General features: G+C 47.1%; 1 protein-coding gene across 3 annotated transcripts in view; it reads left to right on the plus strand.

Annotated features, from left to right (window-relative positions):
- The window catches only part of ptch1 (patched 1), a 55,635-nt gene that overhangs the window by 31,650 nt on the left and 8,915 nt on the right, over positions 1–15,070 (plus strand). For all 3 annotated transcript variants that reach the window (XM_037098730.1, XM_037098732.1, XM_037098729.1), the window contains exons 13-18: positions 2,713–2,831; positions 3,405–4,089; positions 5,010–5,319; positions 6,523–6,665; positions 11,365–11,548; positions 13,481–13,761. In XM_037098730.1, the coding sequence (XP_036954625.1) occupies positions 2,713–2,831; positions 3,405–4,089; positions 5,010–5,319; positions 6,523–6,665; positions 11,365–11,548; positions 13,481–13,761 (1,722 nt within the window). The remainder of the gene's footprint in view (positions 1–2,712; positions 2,832–3,404; positions 4,090–5,009; positions 5,320–6,522; positions 6,666–11,364; positions 11,549–13,480; positions 13,762–15,070) is intronic.

Raw genomic sequence — 15,070 nt, forward strand, 5'->3', positions numbered from 1 at the left:
ACCACTGAATTGTTAATTCATGGAGACGCTCGAGCTCAGCCGCGGTGACTCAGCCTGCGAGGAGGAGACAGTGTCAGATTTTTTTGTTTTAAAAGCCTCCGCTGGCTCCTGTGTTAGAAGTGTGAAGCAAGATAGTGGAACATAAATGCAAAAACTGAATTGAAACAGTCGAGTCAATGGGGCAGTTTGATACAGTAAAGGATGGAAAACACAATCATTAAACAAATAAAATAGAAAATATATGTAGGTGCTCGTCATACCGAACACTTACAAGAGGTACTGGTTGAAATCTGCCCCATCAAATGGAAAAAGTAGTAGTGGTTGTTTGACGCTTGCTATGGATAAAACCGCCAAACTTTGTAACAGCAGAGTTGTTGTATCCCTCGATTAGAAGTGTGTCCCCATTCTGAGGGTCATATAGAATGGGGACACCCTACCCCCAGGTGTGAACACGCAAAATGGAGTGGGTGCGCTGGGACTGAGCCACGGTTTGATTATGAAGGAAGGCTGCTGTCAGTACAGTGGATGCACTGTTCATAGTCGTGGTGCTGCAACCATCACATCAGATGCTTTTAGCATCTCACCAAATTTGTCTTTGTCAGAAATGTTTTGGTTTCAGCTCTCTGTGTTTGTTACTATCTACGCTTTCCGAAATACCACTTCTTAGGTGCCCATGAGCAAAGCTGCAGAGGTGTATGAAGCAAATTCTTACTTATGACATGTGATGACCAGAAGTTAATTGTGTAGTCCTGTTTCAGAGGCTTTCTCTTCTGATTCTCTTACTACATTCTGGGAGAATAACATTGAAAGCTTGCAACTGGTCATCTACCAACAGCTGGGATGCTAAAGTTGTCTTTTGGAAACAAACACAAGTTAAAAGTTCAACAGGAAAGTTGATATGAAGACTAGAATTTAGTTTTTGCGGTTACATAAGTGACGTTTGTATGGTAAGTACTCTGTACACTGCTGTAGTTGAGCAAAATGGTGATCCCGCTCTCGCTTTCTCTCTCTCTCTCTCTCTCTCACCCTCCCTCCTCTTTACTCTCTTTCTCACACACCTACACACACACACACACACACACACACCCACATAGTGAGGCAAGATGTCGCCACAGTGAGTACGATATTAGCATGTGTGGATAGATGGCTTTAGTACAGCGGGTCTGTCAAACATGATCCATTTACCCCATGGGTCTAATCCATGCAGCGCCGCTTAATACACACACATGCACACACACACACACCACACACACACACACATGCACATAGCATGCATTCTTTACACTTGTGGTTTTTTGTGACTGGTGGAGGGCAGGCTCGCAGCGAGGCAGACGATCATGCTGATACCTATCTTTTTTTTTTATTATGGAACACACACGTCCCGACCACAATCGCTGGTACTCATGCGTGCAGGGATGTGCGTTATCGCGTGCGTGCGTGTCTCTTTATCACCATTAACAACTTCCTGCGGTCGACTCCTCCATGGACTCATCTCCTTCTCTCTCTCACTTATTCTTTTCCTTCCATCGGTATTGACAAAAAAAAAACGAAACAAAAAAAACGGGAATCTTGCCCGGATAACAACACGAAAAACACACACAGGAACACACACATTCATGCGCGGAGGACAGATGTGATGATAAATCTTCTCACTCTGGGGTCAGCTAGCGGTCGCTATGCGTGTGTGTCTGTGTGTGAGTGCTGTAGTCATACTGTATCTGTCTGGACGTTAGTGGGCCAATTGAGAATTAATTGTTCTCATCTCCTCGCAGAGCTTTCTTCTCTCTTTTCTCTCACATTATTTCTCTCACTTGATGACTGAGTAGTGAGCTGAGGAATGAGGGAGGGCGAGGAAGTGTGTGTGTGTGTGTGTGTGTGTATGTGTGTGTGTGCGTGTGCGTGTGTGTGTGTGTGTATGTATGTGTGTCTGTTTGGTGTTAAGGTGTGGTTTAAGTAGGAGGCTACACAGTTTTTTTTAAGCTGGCAGTAGATGCATGTGTGTATGTGTGAGTGTGTAAGGGGTGTGTGTTGTCTGTACAGCCACAGCGCCTGCTCATCACCTCAGGCCCCGCGGGCCTCCGGCTCCTTGGGTGGTCTGGCAAACACACAAGATTGTGTGCGTGTGTGTGTGTGTCTGCATGTGTGTAGTGGTCTGGCAACTACGCAAGATCCAGATTGTACTCTGGGCAGGGCCCCAACCTTACCCCGAACCCCCACCCTCTGCTCCAGTGCACCAACTTCAAATACTTAACCACAACACTGTACTGGCTTCTATTACACACACACACACACACACACACACACACACACACATACACACACACATCTTGCCTTTTCCCTGCACACTCAGTGTTTTTGTCTTGAAAGGAATTGAAAATGTGTTGAAAGGCAATTTTTTCCTCGACGCCAGCTTATTCAGATCGTGTTATTTTAAGAGTATATTTAAGACTTCCTCGTGTTTGTGTTAAGAGACAGTAATTCTTTGAGGCCGTGCAACATCTTCACAATCGTTTTGCTATTTGGAACTTGTGCACGGATGGAAGTGCGGGAATATTTATAGAGAAATACTTTTCGTTACGTTGGAAAAAAATGTCCTTTGTTTTTCTTTTTTTCTGTTTTCATTGGATTTGAATCCTTTACATAGCTGCATACTGGACAGCACCAACCGCTTTTTTCCATAGGTAGCATCGTGTTTTCTGTGTTTCCTTCCAGGCCGCAGTCGTGGTAGTGTTCAACTTCGCCATGGTGCTGCTCATCTTCCCCGCCATCCTCAGCATGGACCTCTACCGACGAGAAGACAGACGTTTCGACATTTTCTGCTGCTTCTACAGGTGCGCTCACACCTACAGACACGTCCTGTTGTTTTCTGATGAAGCTCATTCATCTGCTGCTCATTAAGTCTTCCTTTTTTACGTGTTCCTCTGATCTCTGATCTGGCAGCGAATGACTGTAAAGCACACAGTTATCTCTTGAGATATCTCCACCTCAATCCCCCTAAGTCAAAACCTAATTACTGTTTAAGCTCTCTGTTTTTGTCTGGCTGCTCAGTTGTCTGACTGTCTGTTTATCTGTCACAGTCTTTATTAAACTCTGCCTGTCTGCCTGCCAGTTCGGGCATGCTTTCTGGCACGGCGATCGTACAGATGTGCACACACACTATTAAATTCCCTTGTTGCGTCTCAGCTTTATATTTTTTCATGCTGCTGGCAAAGATAAAGAAGATTCACAATATTTTTTTTAACAGATTTAATGCACTTGACCTTGAAAATGTAGACGTATTTCTGCAGAGGCTTTTCAAGTATAGTACAACCTCGAAAGTTTTGATTTCTTCAACTGATGTTTTAGCAAATCTGATGATTTTCATGTTCCACAATCTGACACTCTCCCACTGCTTATCTCCTCAGCCCGTGTGCCAATCGCGTGATCCAAATCGAGCCTCATGCGTACCTCGATGGGGCGGACGGGAGTCGCTACAGCCCTCCCCCGTCCTACCACACCCCTCCGCCCTCATATCGCACGCCTCCCCCGAGCTACAGCAGCCCCCCTCCCTCCTACAGCAGCCACGGCTTTGCCCAGCAGACCCAGATCACCATGCAGTCCACAGTGCAGCTGAGGACAGAGTACGACCCCCGCACTCAGGCCTTCTACACCACCGCCGAGCCCAGATCCCAGATCTCTGTGCAGCCCATCAACCCAGCACCGACGAGGGGCAACCCCAACAGCGACTATTACAGCAGCAACGCCGGCGGCAGCAGAAGCGGCAGCAGCAATCACGGCAATCTCAACAACAACAACAGCGGGAGCAGAGGTAATGGGGGATCTCGAGGCTCTGCCACCTTCTCCCATCACCATCCTGCACCTCCTTCTGCACCTGCCCCAACCTCAAGCGCCAGCTCAGTTCCTCAGGGAGACGCGGCCTCAACGACCGGCCAGAGCCCAGAGAACAACAGCTCCACCCGGGACCTGCTGTCCCAGTACGGAGAAGGCTCGCTGGGCCTGCGCTGCCTCGAGCCTCCCTGCTCCCGCTGGACCCTGGCCTCGTTTGCTGAGAGGCACTACGCTCCATTCCTCCTGAAGCCCACCACCAAGGTGAGTGTGGGTGTTTGCGGAAAAGAGAGTCAGAGAACAAGAGGGGGGAAAGCTTCTCGGTGAGGTCAGAGCGCCTGTGCTGACTCACTGTGGTGATAATTTGAATGGGAGGATTAGTCACCAACGCGAATAGTAGGAGGAAATCTCGGGTGGGATTGTGGTTGCGTCCTATCTGAGTCACACACAAGTATGCACACACACTCAGACAGTTTGATCTCAGTCCTGTGGGTGGCCTGCACTTGACATTATTAGAAAAACTTAGTGGTTTCATTACACTGTCAGATGTTTTTCCACTTATTGCTTCATGACTTGAAGGAAAGTTCTCTATTACAGCCCACATTTTACTTTCTTATTATTGGCCATGATGACAACATCAACAAAAGACTAACAGGGCAACGATCACTGTGTGCACGCACGTTAAAGCAGAGCCAGGAAGCCTGTAAACTTTTGATAACAGCTTTTTCCTTGTTTATGTCTTCTGATAAAAATTGGCTGATCTTGGAGTTTGTCTAAAACCTGCAAAACCTGCAACGTCTGAATGCTTGTGCTCCTTGCAGTGTCAGTACGGCTTGATGGTATTTTAAATGTAGACTTAAATTCCACCTGTGCAGCTTTTGAAATATGTTACTGAAATGTGCCTAAGATCATGCAATTTATCCAACTTTTTTTGTCTTCACTCATTCAGAAAAAAAGGATTAACCTACTGGTCTGGCTGATTGTTGGATCTAGTATTCCACATATCCGTTATCAGTCTTATATCAGCTTATAACCATTATGGTACTAGAGTCTGAATTTAAACGTGTCGTTTAAAGTCAGAATATGCAGCATCGCCTTAAGTAGTAATTATTGCAAGCTGAGGCCGTCCTGCCGTCACCCTGTTGCAATGATTTGATTGATGAAGCTTCATCTTCTGTCTCCAGATGGTTGTGATCGGGCTGTTCCTCTGCCTGCTGGGTGTCAGCTTATACGGGACCACCCAGGTGAGGGACGGCCTGGAGCTGACGGACATCGTGCCCAGGGAGACCAGCGAGTACGACTTCATCGGCGCCCAGTTCAAGTTCTTCTCCTTCTACAACATGTATGTGGTGACGCAGCGGGCCGACTACGCCCAGAACCAGCCTCTGCTGCACCAGCTCCACCAGAGGTTTCACACCATCCGCTACGTGCTGAAGGAGGACAACGGACAGCTGCCCCACATGTGGCTGCACTACTTGAGGGACTGGCTGCAAGGTAGATAAAAGCTTGACGTGTCAGTATTGGCAGTAACGATATAATTGAGATTTATTCTGAGATCACTTCAGTCTATGCAACACTGGTGTCATGGACAGATTTTGTTAGTAATACCTCATTTAACATCGCTATTCAAGATAGTTCAGGCATGGGAATAATTGACTTTGTCATGAAACAGTTTTGAGATCACATTTTTCGTCCATGTTTTGACATGAATCTGTAGGAAAGAAGATGTCGGGCGGGAGTTCAGAAGTAGGTGGGACTGCGAAATGTACACTGACAGTAGCCTGATTAAAATCACTTGTGTCTTCCGTAAGTGGGGCTGATAGAGGAGGACGGAGCGGGAGGCCATGTTTTTTTTTTGTCTGCTTGGCAGCATACAGCATGTGGGTGTAGATGTAGTCGGATGTAGTTTTGCTAGTTTCTGCCCTTTTTAATGAAAATCTTTTACACGAAAACGTTAAACATCGTTAAATGGATTCCGTATGACAGCAGGGGCTCACTCTGAGATGTTTGCTGACAGGCCCTGAGCATCTTAAAGTGCCGCTGAAGAGGAATATTGTCTCCCGCACGTCAACCCAATCCAAGAATGGGTCAGGTTTTTTGGGGGCGAGGGAGGCGCGCACGCTGACTCGCCCCCGATGATAACACACATTGTGCGAGTCTGTGTGTGAGCCGGCTGGGAGCCACACAGAGAGTGTGTGGGTGAGAGAGAGAGAGAGAGAGAGAGAACTGTGTCTGATATTGCTCTCTGCAATGGTGGGACAAATTGGAGCCAGACAGGCCAAGGAACGAGACCCAAAACAACATCTCCCACAGACGGACCACAGCGTGGGCCTTGGGGGAGAGCTGAGAGGAGGGGAGTCATGCACATATGGATCAGAAGTGGAGGGGTATAGAGACAAAGACACATGTTGCTGATATATTCCCTAATGATCGCTTTGAATCGAAAGCAGCAGATTTTTTTAGGCTTTTGAAGTCTCGTTTGGTGGTTGGAGGATAAAACTGAGTGGTCTTATTAAATCAATCAGGCTTATTACAGGGTTAGTGTTAGGTTGCGGTGTTGTGTTATGCTGGGTTGCCTTGTGTTGTGTGTCCTCTCCGTGTAAGGGCGATGCAGAGGGAGAATGAATGTAACAGTGGACGTAACCTTTCCAAACACCCGCGTCTAACCAATCTGCGTTTGTTGTGCTTTTCCTGCAGGTCTCCAGCAGGCGTTCGACAAGGACTGGGAGGCCGGCCGCATCACCCTCAACAGCTACAGGAACGGCTCTGACGATGGCGTCCTGGCGTACAAGCTTCTGGTGCAGACGGGACGCAGGGACAAGCCCATCAACTTTAACCAGGTAACACTCTGGATATGAGCCTGGTTACTGTTCCCACAATTAGAATGAAAAAGAATGAATTTTTGAGATTATCCAGTTGGTATTCAGTTGATTATTTGGTCAAAAACATCAAGGCGATGAATGATATTATGAAAGAATTCCCATAGGGCATGACACCCAGTGCCTATCTGTTTATTCCCACTGAGTGTGCGATCGCCGCTGGAAGAGCCACACAAGGCTTAAAAACTGTCATCTCTCAATCCCTCTTCTTTACCCCCCCCCCGCCCCCCGCGTCTGTCTTCATCTTCTGTCTGTGATGACTTTACCGAGCCCAGGAATTTAAAGCTCTCGCCGGGGCTGCAGCCCGCCTCTGAAAAACCTATTAACTCTTCATTTAAACCATTTGTCCCACTCAGTAGTGCTGTGTGTGAGATGTGCACACACACGGAGCCTTGACAGCGAGATGTCTGAGCATCAAGCCTGTCAGTTTGATTCTCTGTCAGTGATTCCAGACACAGTTTCGTAGTATGAATACTTGGAAGGCTTAAAAGAAAACTCCTGCACGTCCCAGTGGGACTATAAATAATTAGCCTGTATTCTGCAGCCCTGCGGTAAATAACGATTAGCACAGTCGAAATGAACTGGTGTCGCTATGAAGTACATTTATGAAAACAATTTACAGCATATTTGTTGCATAATTTGACGAATGATGAATTTGAGCTAGTTGGCTCCATGGTGCAGCCGAGTGAGTTAGTAGTGTGTCGATAGTGTGTCAAATGCACATTGACGACATTGAAAAATCAGGGCTCTCCGAAAGTAAGTCGATAGTTGCGATCATAAACTGCAATGGCAGTGGTAGATTGCATACCTTCGCCAAGGCTCACCAGTCCCCTTTTAAATAACAGTCGCCTAAATTCACTTGTTTTTTTCATCAAGATCCATTAATACCGTAGTTTGAAATGTCACAGAAAGTGAGCAAAAAAGTCTCGGATCCTCGACCCTTTATCCAGATCCACACCAGAAGTTAATGGGGTCTGTTCTGGGCTGAGACGCCTCCTCCATCCAACTTTAGTGGAAATCCATTCATTACTTTCTGAGTAATCCCAGTAGCACATGGACACGGGGACAAACAATAACCCCCTTGGTGATAGTAAAAAAAGAATCCACAGCATCATGTAAAAGTTGTGTATTATGTAACATATTACAACAAGCTGTTTACATTACATGCACAACAAATGCCTGAACCTGGTATTTGCTCTTGTAATTTGCCCATTGTGGCTTGGAAGTCTGTGCGCACATGACTTCTGTTTGGAAAGATCACCCAGGTTTCATCACGCGTTCTAAACAGAGCTACGAGAAGTGCATGGCATTGTGTTTCCACAAAAGGTTCCGCCTGCGCTGGAGCTGTTGACATCGTGCCTAAGCCGGAGTCAGAAGAAGGAAAATAAAAGCGCAGTGTACAACAGAGTCACTGTAATCTTAATCATCTGACACACTCCAGTTCAGCTTTTAAAGTGAGGCCTGTCTCCACTGTGGAACTGGAGGAGTGTTTGACATTCAACAATGACATACAGGAAGCGAGCGAGCCGATAAGGTCTCAGAAGGGGGTCCAGAAAAGAACTTACTGGAAGTTCCGCTCAAGTCTCTCTATGTCAGCAGACGGACGCCAATCAGCTGATAATGAGAAAGAGTGAAGGATAAGCAGGAGGAAATGAGGGGAAACGTTGGGTTTTTTGGGAGCTGGGGGAAAGTTGCACAGCTTCAGCAGGGCACCGCAGACCGCTGTTAGTGTAGTATCACCTCCAGAAAACAACATACATGGATGCACGGCTGCATTCTTTGGCAGGAGGCAGCGAAGACGGAAGATAAGGCGCTGGAGAAATATAAAAACAAAATTCTTGGCCAGGATTTGTGCAAACACAAAACAAGCCGCACGCTTTTCAGCGCTGAGATCGTTTTCCTCAAGAATAATTAATGTTGACATGTAGCTCCACTGTGTTCTGGTGCTGTATTTGTGTTTGCAATTTATAGTGTATGGTCTGTGTTCAAGTCGTGCATGTCGCTTTTCCCCCCTCAGTCCACCCATAGCCGTTTGTTGTGTAGACCATTTCTCTTCCCAACGTGCTCCACTGCAGCAGCACGATACTCTTCCCATCCCTTCCACCAGCCCTGCAGGAAGTCAGAGGCAGTCCTGGTGTGCGGCCCTGTGACATCACTTCCTGTGCCTGTGAGGGAAGTGTATTTGCCGTGGGGCGTGGGGGCCGCCGGCAGAGCTGCCTGGGCTTCCTGTGACAGCTTGAAGACATACAGTTGTTGCGTATCCCGCTGTTAAATTCAATCCAGATCCTCTGGAATCCGCCTTGCATCCCCCCCCTCCCCTCCTCACAGACTCCTGCTTGCACTACCACTCTCTCTCTGTCTCCCCCCCTCTCTTTCTTTCCCTCCCTCCGTGCTCCTCTGCTGTGTCCTCTTTCAATGAGGGGAGCTGAAACACGTGGGTTTTCTTTGAGGCAGCTCCGTGTGTGCATTTGTATGTTTTCAGTGTGCGTCCTGCTTTTGTTTGTTGTGCGTGCAACTTCGCTGCAGTAGCTGTCTTTTGTGCGTGTGTGCGCCTTGAAATGAGGACCAGATCTTTTCCAACCCTGGCAAATTGCAAGCGAGATGTTTTATTTTGATATGCCACTCCATGGATCTGTGCAGAGGTGTTCTTGCCTTTGATCTGTCGCTGCTAACATTTCTCTCCGTGCTGGGCGACCATTCGTTCCTTATGGCCTTATGTCTGGGAGTCATATGGGCACTGTGTGTGTGTGTGTGTGTGTGTGTGTGTGTGTGTGTGTGTGTGTGTGTGTGTGTGTGTGTGTGTGTGTGTGTGTGTGGTTTGAAAATGGAAAGATAAAGCTTTGGAGGAGGAGGCGGGCATGGAGAGAAGGAAAGGGGTAGAAAGTGCTAAAGGGAGGCCGTGCTAAAGCTATCAAGAGCACTTTTCTTCTCAGGCCTGGGTTGGTCTGTGGCGCCGGGCATTCTGGGTACCCGTAGGGGTCAGGAGAAGCAAGTGTGAGCAACATTTGTACAGATGTTGTGTTATTTTTATAGCTCTCCTCCATTTGCTGGGTGGCATTTCCTTCAGTGTTAACAACCAGGTTAACTGCACACAGACGCGCTCAGGGACTCCAGCCAATTTTTTTATTGTTACGCTAACTCAAGCAATTTTTTTTTCCCCTCCCCACCCCCCCATCACCAAAAAAAAAAAAAAAAAAAGCCCCACTCCTTTCTTCATCCACCTAACCCCATGAGTCCGGCTTCACTCCCGAAAACCTCTCCCTGCCTCCATGAAGGAGGGATTTATGTTTCCTAGAAGGGAGAGTGGCAGAGCGGTGCGCAGTAATGGTTTTACCTCCCGAGAGGTAAGCGAGGCTGGGCTGCAGTCCTCTGTTTCCACATGGGAAGGCGAGACAGCCATTCTTGTCTACCTGCTGACCACAATGCTCGCGGCGAAATCCACCAACCGAAACAGAGTTTGGGAACAATTTGCAAGAAAGACAGAAACACTCTGCAAATGTGGGTGGATGTCAGGAGTTTTGCTCAGAGCTAGCAGAGTCTCTGTGACATATATTTTTTTTTTTACAACCCAGCCATGCTAGCAGCCCTGTGATGCCGTACTTTAGCTAAATGTGTACCGTGTTCACATAACAGGAATACTGACAGGAATCTCAATCGTCGCCAAAGTTATTGCAGTTCATCCTCAGGGGGATGCAAACGTCTTCACCAAATTTCATAGCCGATCAACCAAAAGCTGTTGAGAACTGTTGTGAGCTGTTTCACTCCATAAACACACATTTCAACCTCATGTTGGTGCAGGAACCAAAGTCAGGGGACCACCAAAGACATCAGGGTTCATCCTCTAAGCACCATCAATGTCTGTATGAAGAAGTGTCTGTATCCACTAGTTGTTGTGATCACGCTGGACCCTCATAATCCGGCATTTAAGCAACAGCACAGTCACCAGATTGTCCCTCATACCATAAATATCAATATATTGGTACACTTCACAGTGTTGGCATTAAGAGGACATTTATCTTCTGCTGCTGCTTCTTGACAGAAAAGTGCTGCAAGGCTTCCTTCATAAATTTATTCAGAGCGGTCAGAACGTCGGGCCCGAGGTTGGCCAGCCAATATCTACTGTATGTAAAGGGAGAAGCTGATTCAACATTTTCCATGTTTTAATGTGGCATGATAATTCTGGGAAGCTGTGATGAGAAGTACGGGAATTTTCAGAAAGGCGACCAGTGTTTGACTTGTTGATTTTTCTTTGGTTGGAAAGAGAGAGAGGGACTAATATTTGACTCTTATTTTGAAAGCTGCTCCGTTCTCTTGCACTCATGCGTGTGTATAAATAAGCATTTCTGTGGTCGGCTCACCTGTAGAATGTTTTGGTTGAACATGTCCTATTTCCACAATACCTTTTCGTGTCCAACGGCAGCAGTGCGATTTCCAACGCAAGCTCCACCTGATTTTTTTTATCTTAATTGCATTTTTTTTTCCCATTCACTTCTTATTCCATTTACAAATTTCCAATATGTGGCGCGGCCTAATAAAAATGACGGATGTCATTTTTCCCTCTGAAGTGCGTGCAATTATGTGTCAGAATGTCGTGTTTTATTAAAATATAACTGATGTATGTGGAACCATCATTCATTTGTCTCCTCTCCTGGTTTTGCAGCTGACTCGTCAGAGGCTGGTGGATGCAGACGGCATCATAAACCCCGGGGCTTTCTACATCTACCTAACCGCCTGGGTCAGCAATGATCCTGTGGCGTACGCCGCCTCGCAGGCCAACATTCGCCCACACCCTCCCGAGTGGCTCCACGACCGTACCGACTCCATGCCCGAGACACGCCTCAGCAGTAAGTCAACACACTACGCAAAATATGCTAGAATAAAAAAAGCAGGAAAAAAACAAGATGCCTTTTACAGTAATGGAGTGGACTTTTGCTTCAACGCAAGGAAGGAAATCTCAGTAATAATGTTTGCTCTGACAAATGAAGCTAATTTGGAATGTTAAAGTTCAAACCTGCTTCTCGCTGCAGTTCAACAAATTGCATTTACTCGCTGCTGACTGAAATCTGAAGCCAAACTTTTGTGGGGTTCACTGGTCTTGGCTGAGACTTTTTTTTTCAGGTTCCACAAGGCGGCTGCTACATGTGAGCAGTGTTTACCTCTTGTGGTTTGAGTTATTGCTCCTTGTCTGCCTCTTAGCTTTAAGTGAGGTAGTAGACTTTACTATACCACTGCGGTGTGTGAGTGTGTGTGTGTGTGCGTGTGCGTGTGCGTGTGTGTGTGTGTGTGTGTGTGTGTGTGTGTGTGTGTGTGTGTGTGTGTGTGTGTGGGTGCGAGCGTTTGTGTATGTGTGAGCTCAGGTTGCAAGGCTGAGGACCAAGACATGGCTCGCTGTGGTTCCTCTAATGGTGCCTGTGGTGAATGCTATAATCCCGACTACCATGGGGCCCAAGCATCACACACACATACACATACACACACACACGCACATTATTAAAACTCAGTGACCCCAAACACTACACACACCCTGTTCTCATTTCCCCGCCACACACACAGACTGTAACTCACATAAAAAAAAAAAGTACAGTCATGTTGTTGTTTGATTCTAGCCTGTGATTTGGTACAAGTCAGGAAGTGCTCCACGGGGGAGGAAAATGATTGGATAACAAGGAGAGACTGGGTTTGGGTGGGAAGCACAATTGGATAACAAGCAGGAAGTCCTTTACGGGGGGGAATATGATTGGATAAGCAGCGTGAAGTGCTTGGCTGTGCGGGAGTCCCCCGGAGCAGATCTGTGTTGGCCGAGAGCCAACTGGTGTCCTAATGGAAATTTATAGTTGAGATTATAATGGGCCAAACCATGTTAGCAAGTGCTCCTGTCTGACCCTGCAGGCACTGTGGAATACACACACACACTCACACCAACTCCAGACGGTCCGAAAACAAGTAATTTTAAGGAGAAAGATCAGTGGATAGCGAGTTTGATGTGGTGTCTCAGAGCAAGTTCGATCTGCCACACGCAGCAATGTGCCGCTAATTACTCTGCAAGCAAAAGAAATCTGAATGAATATGCCATTTTGTCAGCACCAAGTATGACTTCATAGCAGAGTGACGGGCAGGTATGCGTGTTTATGCATCTATATTATGCTTTATGTGGCAGCGCTAACTTAAGGGTGTGGTAATGGCGGCGATTCTGACATTGTAATTACCGTGAATCAACGTTAGCTCTGACACTCTGCTGTGTCTGGAACTGATAGGCCCTCATTAGCCAGGCTGGGCCACGGAGCGGCTGGGTTGAGTCAATGGAGCTCTGTTTCATGCTGCTCCGCCCACCCCCACCCCACACACAGACACACACACACACACACACACACACACACGCACGCTCGGCCACAGATGTAGCTGCTCTTGGACCATGGTTGGATTAGGGAGGAAAAGCCTTGATAGTGGTGGTTTGGCTGAGGAGCCTGAAATTATTTCTGCAGATACACCAAATGTTTAGAAGGTAACGCTTGTTAATCAGAATGGACAAATTTCATTTGCAGATGTCATCATTGCCATTGTTGATTTATCTGATTACCCCCTTAATGTTCCTCAGTAATCCGCTTCTCTGAATTAAAGTTGCATCGTCTCGCAAAAGCCCATGTGCCTTCTGAGGCCCCCGAAGTTCAAAATCATCATGAATTGCTGCATAATGTCTAATAAAGAATGATGTGACGATAACAGCTGAAAGTTATCTTCCAACAAATCGACCTTTCTCTCATTGTCTCTCCATCCAGTCCCGGCTGCTGAGCCCATCGAATACGCACAGTTCCCCTTCTACCTCAACGGGCTCCGGGAGACGCCACAGTTTGTGGAGGCCATCGAGAGCGTGCGGGCCATCTGCAGCAACTACAGCCGACAAGGCCTGCCCTCCTACCCCAACGGCTACCCTTTCCTGTTCTGGGAACAGTATGTTAGTCTGCGCCACTGGCTCCTGCTGTCCATCAGTGTCGTGCTCGCCTGCACCTTCCTGGTCTGTGCCCTCTTCCTGCTCAACCCGTGGACAGCCGGCATCATAGTGAGTGCTTCGAACCGTGATATGATGAACCCGCCCACTCTTTCTTGCCCTTTATAGGTGTAATATATTGCTGGTTATAAAGGTTAATAGACTACGCTATACAAATAGGCCAACTCCTTAATGAAAAAAACCCAACATTCAGTTATTAAAAAATCGCTTTTCCTGCTCTCCTCCCTCTTATTTCCTGGTTTTTATGTGTGGTCTTCTCAGGCATCTCGGAGAGCAGAGAGTTGGACATGAGAAGGGGCTGCTGTGTGTTATTGTAGCCCCAGTCACCAGTGTTTATCTTGTGCTGTTTTGTTAGGGCCAGTCTGTTTAGTCTAGTCCAACACTCCCAGACACCAATGCTGAAATAAATGGGCAGAGGACACAAAGTTGCTCAGGCAACTTGCTCCCACTCTAAACCTATTTAAAAAAAAAAGTTTGATTTTATTTCCATCCTGCACACTGCTCCTCTCCCCCTTCCTCACACAAGTTTCCAAGGCTACATGCAAACACGCAACGCACGCACACACACATGCACTTTGTGCACACGTGCAGATATGTATATATTCACACACATGCAGTTTGAACGTGTAAACACGCAGGTACATAATTCACACAGAAACACATACACAGGGTGCTCTGGTTTTTCTCTCTGGTGGGTTGTATTTTACGACAGGCAGCGGCCAGGCCACCCGAGCCCTTAAACAGAGGAGGAGGGGACCTCGTGTTCATCTTTCAGGCTTTACTAGCGCGATCAAAAGACAAGTTATGGAGAGGCGTCGAGTTTAACCATTTGGTCTTTCCAGGAGCAGACCACCGCCAGCCCAACAACGTCAGAAGCTCTCAGCTACTTGCCCAGAAATCCATCTTAACCACATTCACAGAGGCCTGTTTTAAACCTCATGCCTTGTGTTTAGTATTATACAGATGTTTCTATTCCATTTGATATGGACTGTTGTTCACATTTGGCATCACAACCGCATTTACAGTGCCTGCTTATGATCTGGCTTCCCTGTCATGGGATATCTAGAAGTACAAAGTCTACCATGATCTTAGATGAGTTTATTTCCCTGAAAGTCCCTAAATGCGATCAGGACCAAACTTTCTTTCAATATATCTGTCCACTTCTGATCAGAGCGCCCCAAGATGCACTTGAAAGTGTAACCCACCCTCATGGACACATGCACATACTTGCTTATTGTATAGACACCCACCTCCCTCCCCTGCCCACCTCAGCCCTCTTCAAAGGATTCGGGCCCCATGTAACCGGACACCTGTCAGCTGATAATGGCATTTTCTCCCGGCTCCTGTCCCACTCCGGACA

Source organism: Acanthopagrus latus, chromosome 5, assembly GCF_904848185.1.
Source record: "Acanthopagrus latus isolate v.2019 chromosome 5, fAcaLat1.1, whole genome shotgun sequence".
Classification (NCBI taxonomy): Eukaryota; Metazoa; Chordata; class Actinopteri; order Spariformes; family Sparidae; genus Acanthopagrus; species Acanthopagrus latus.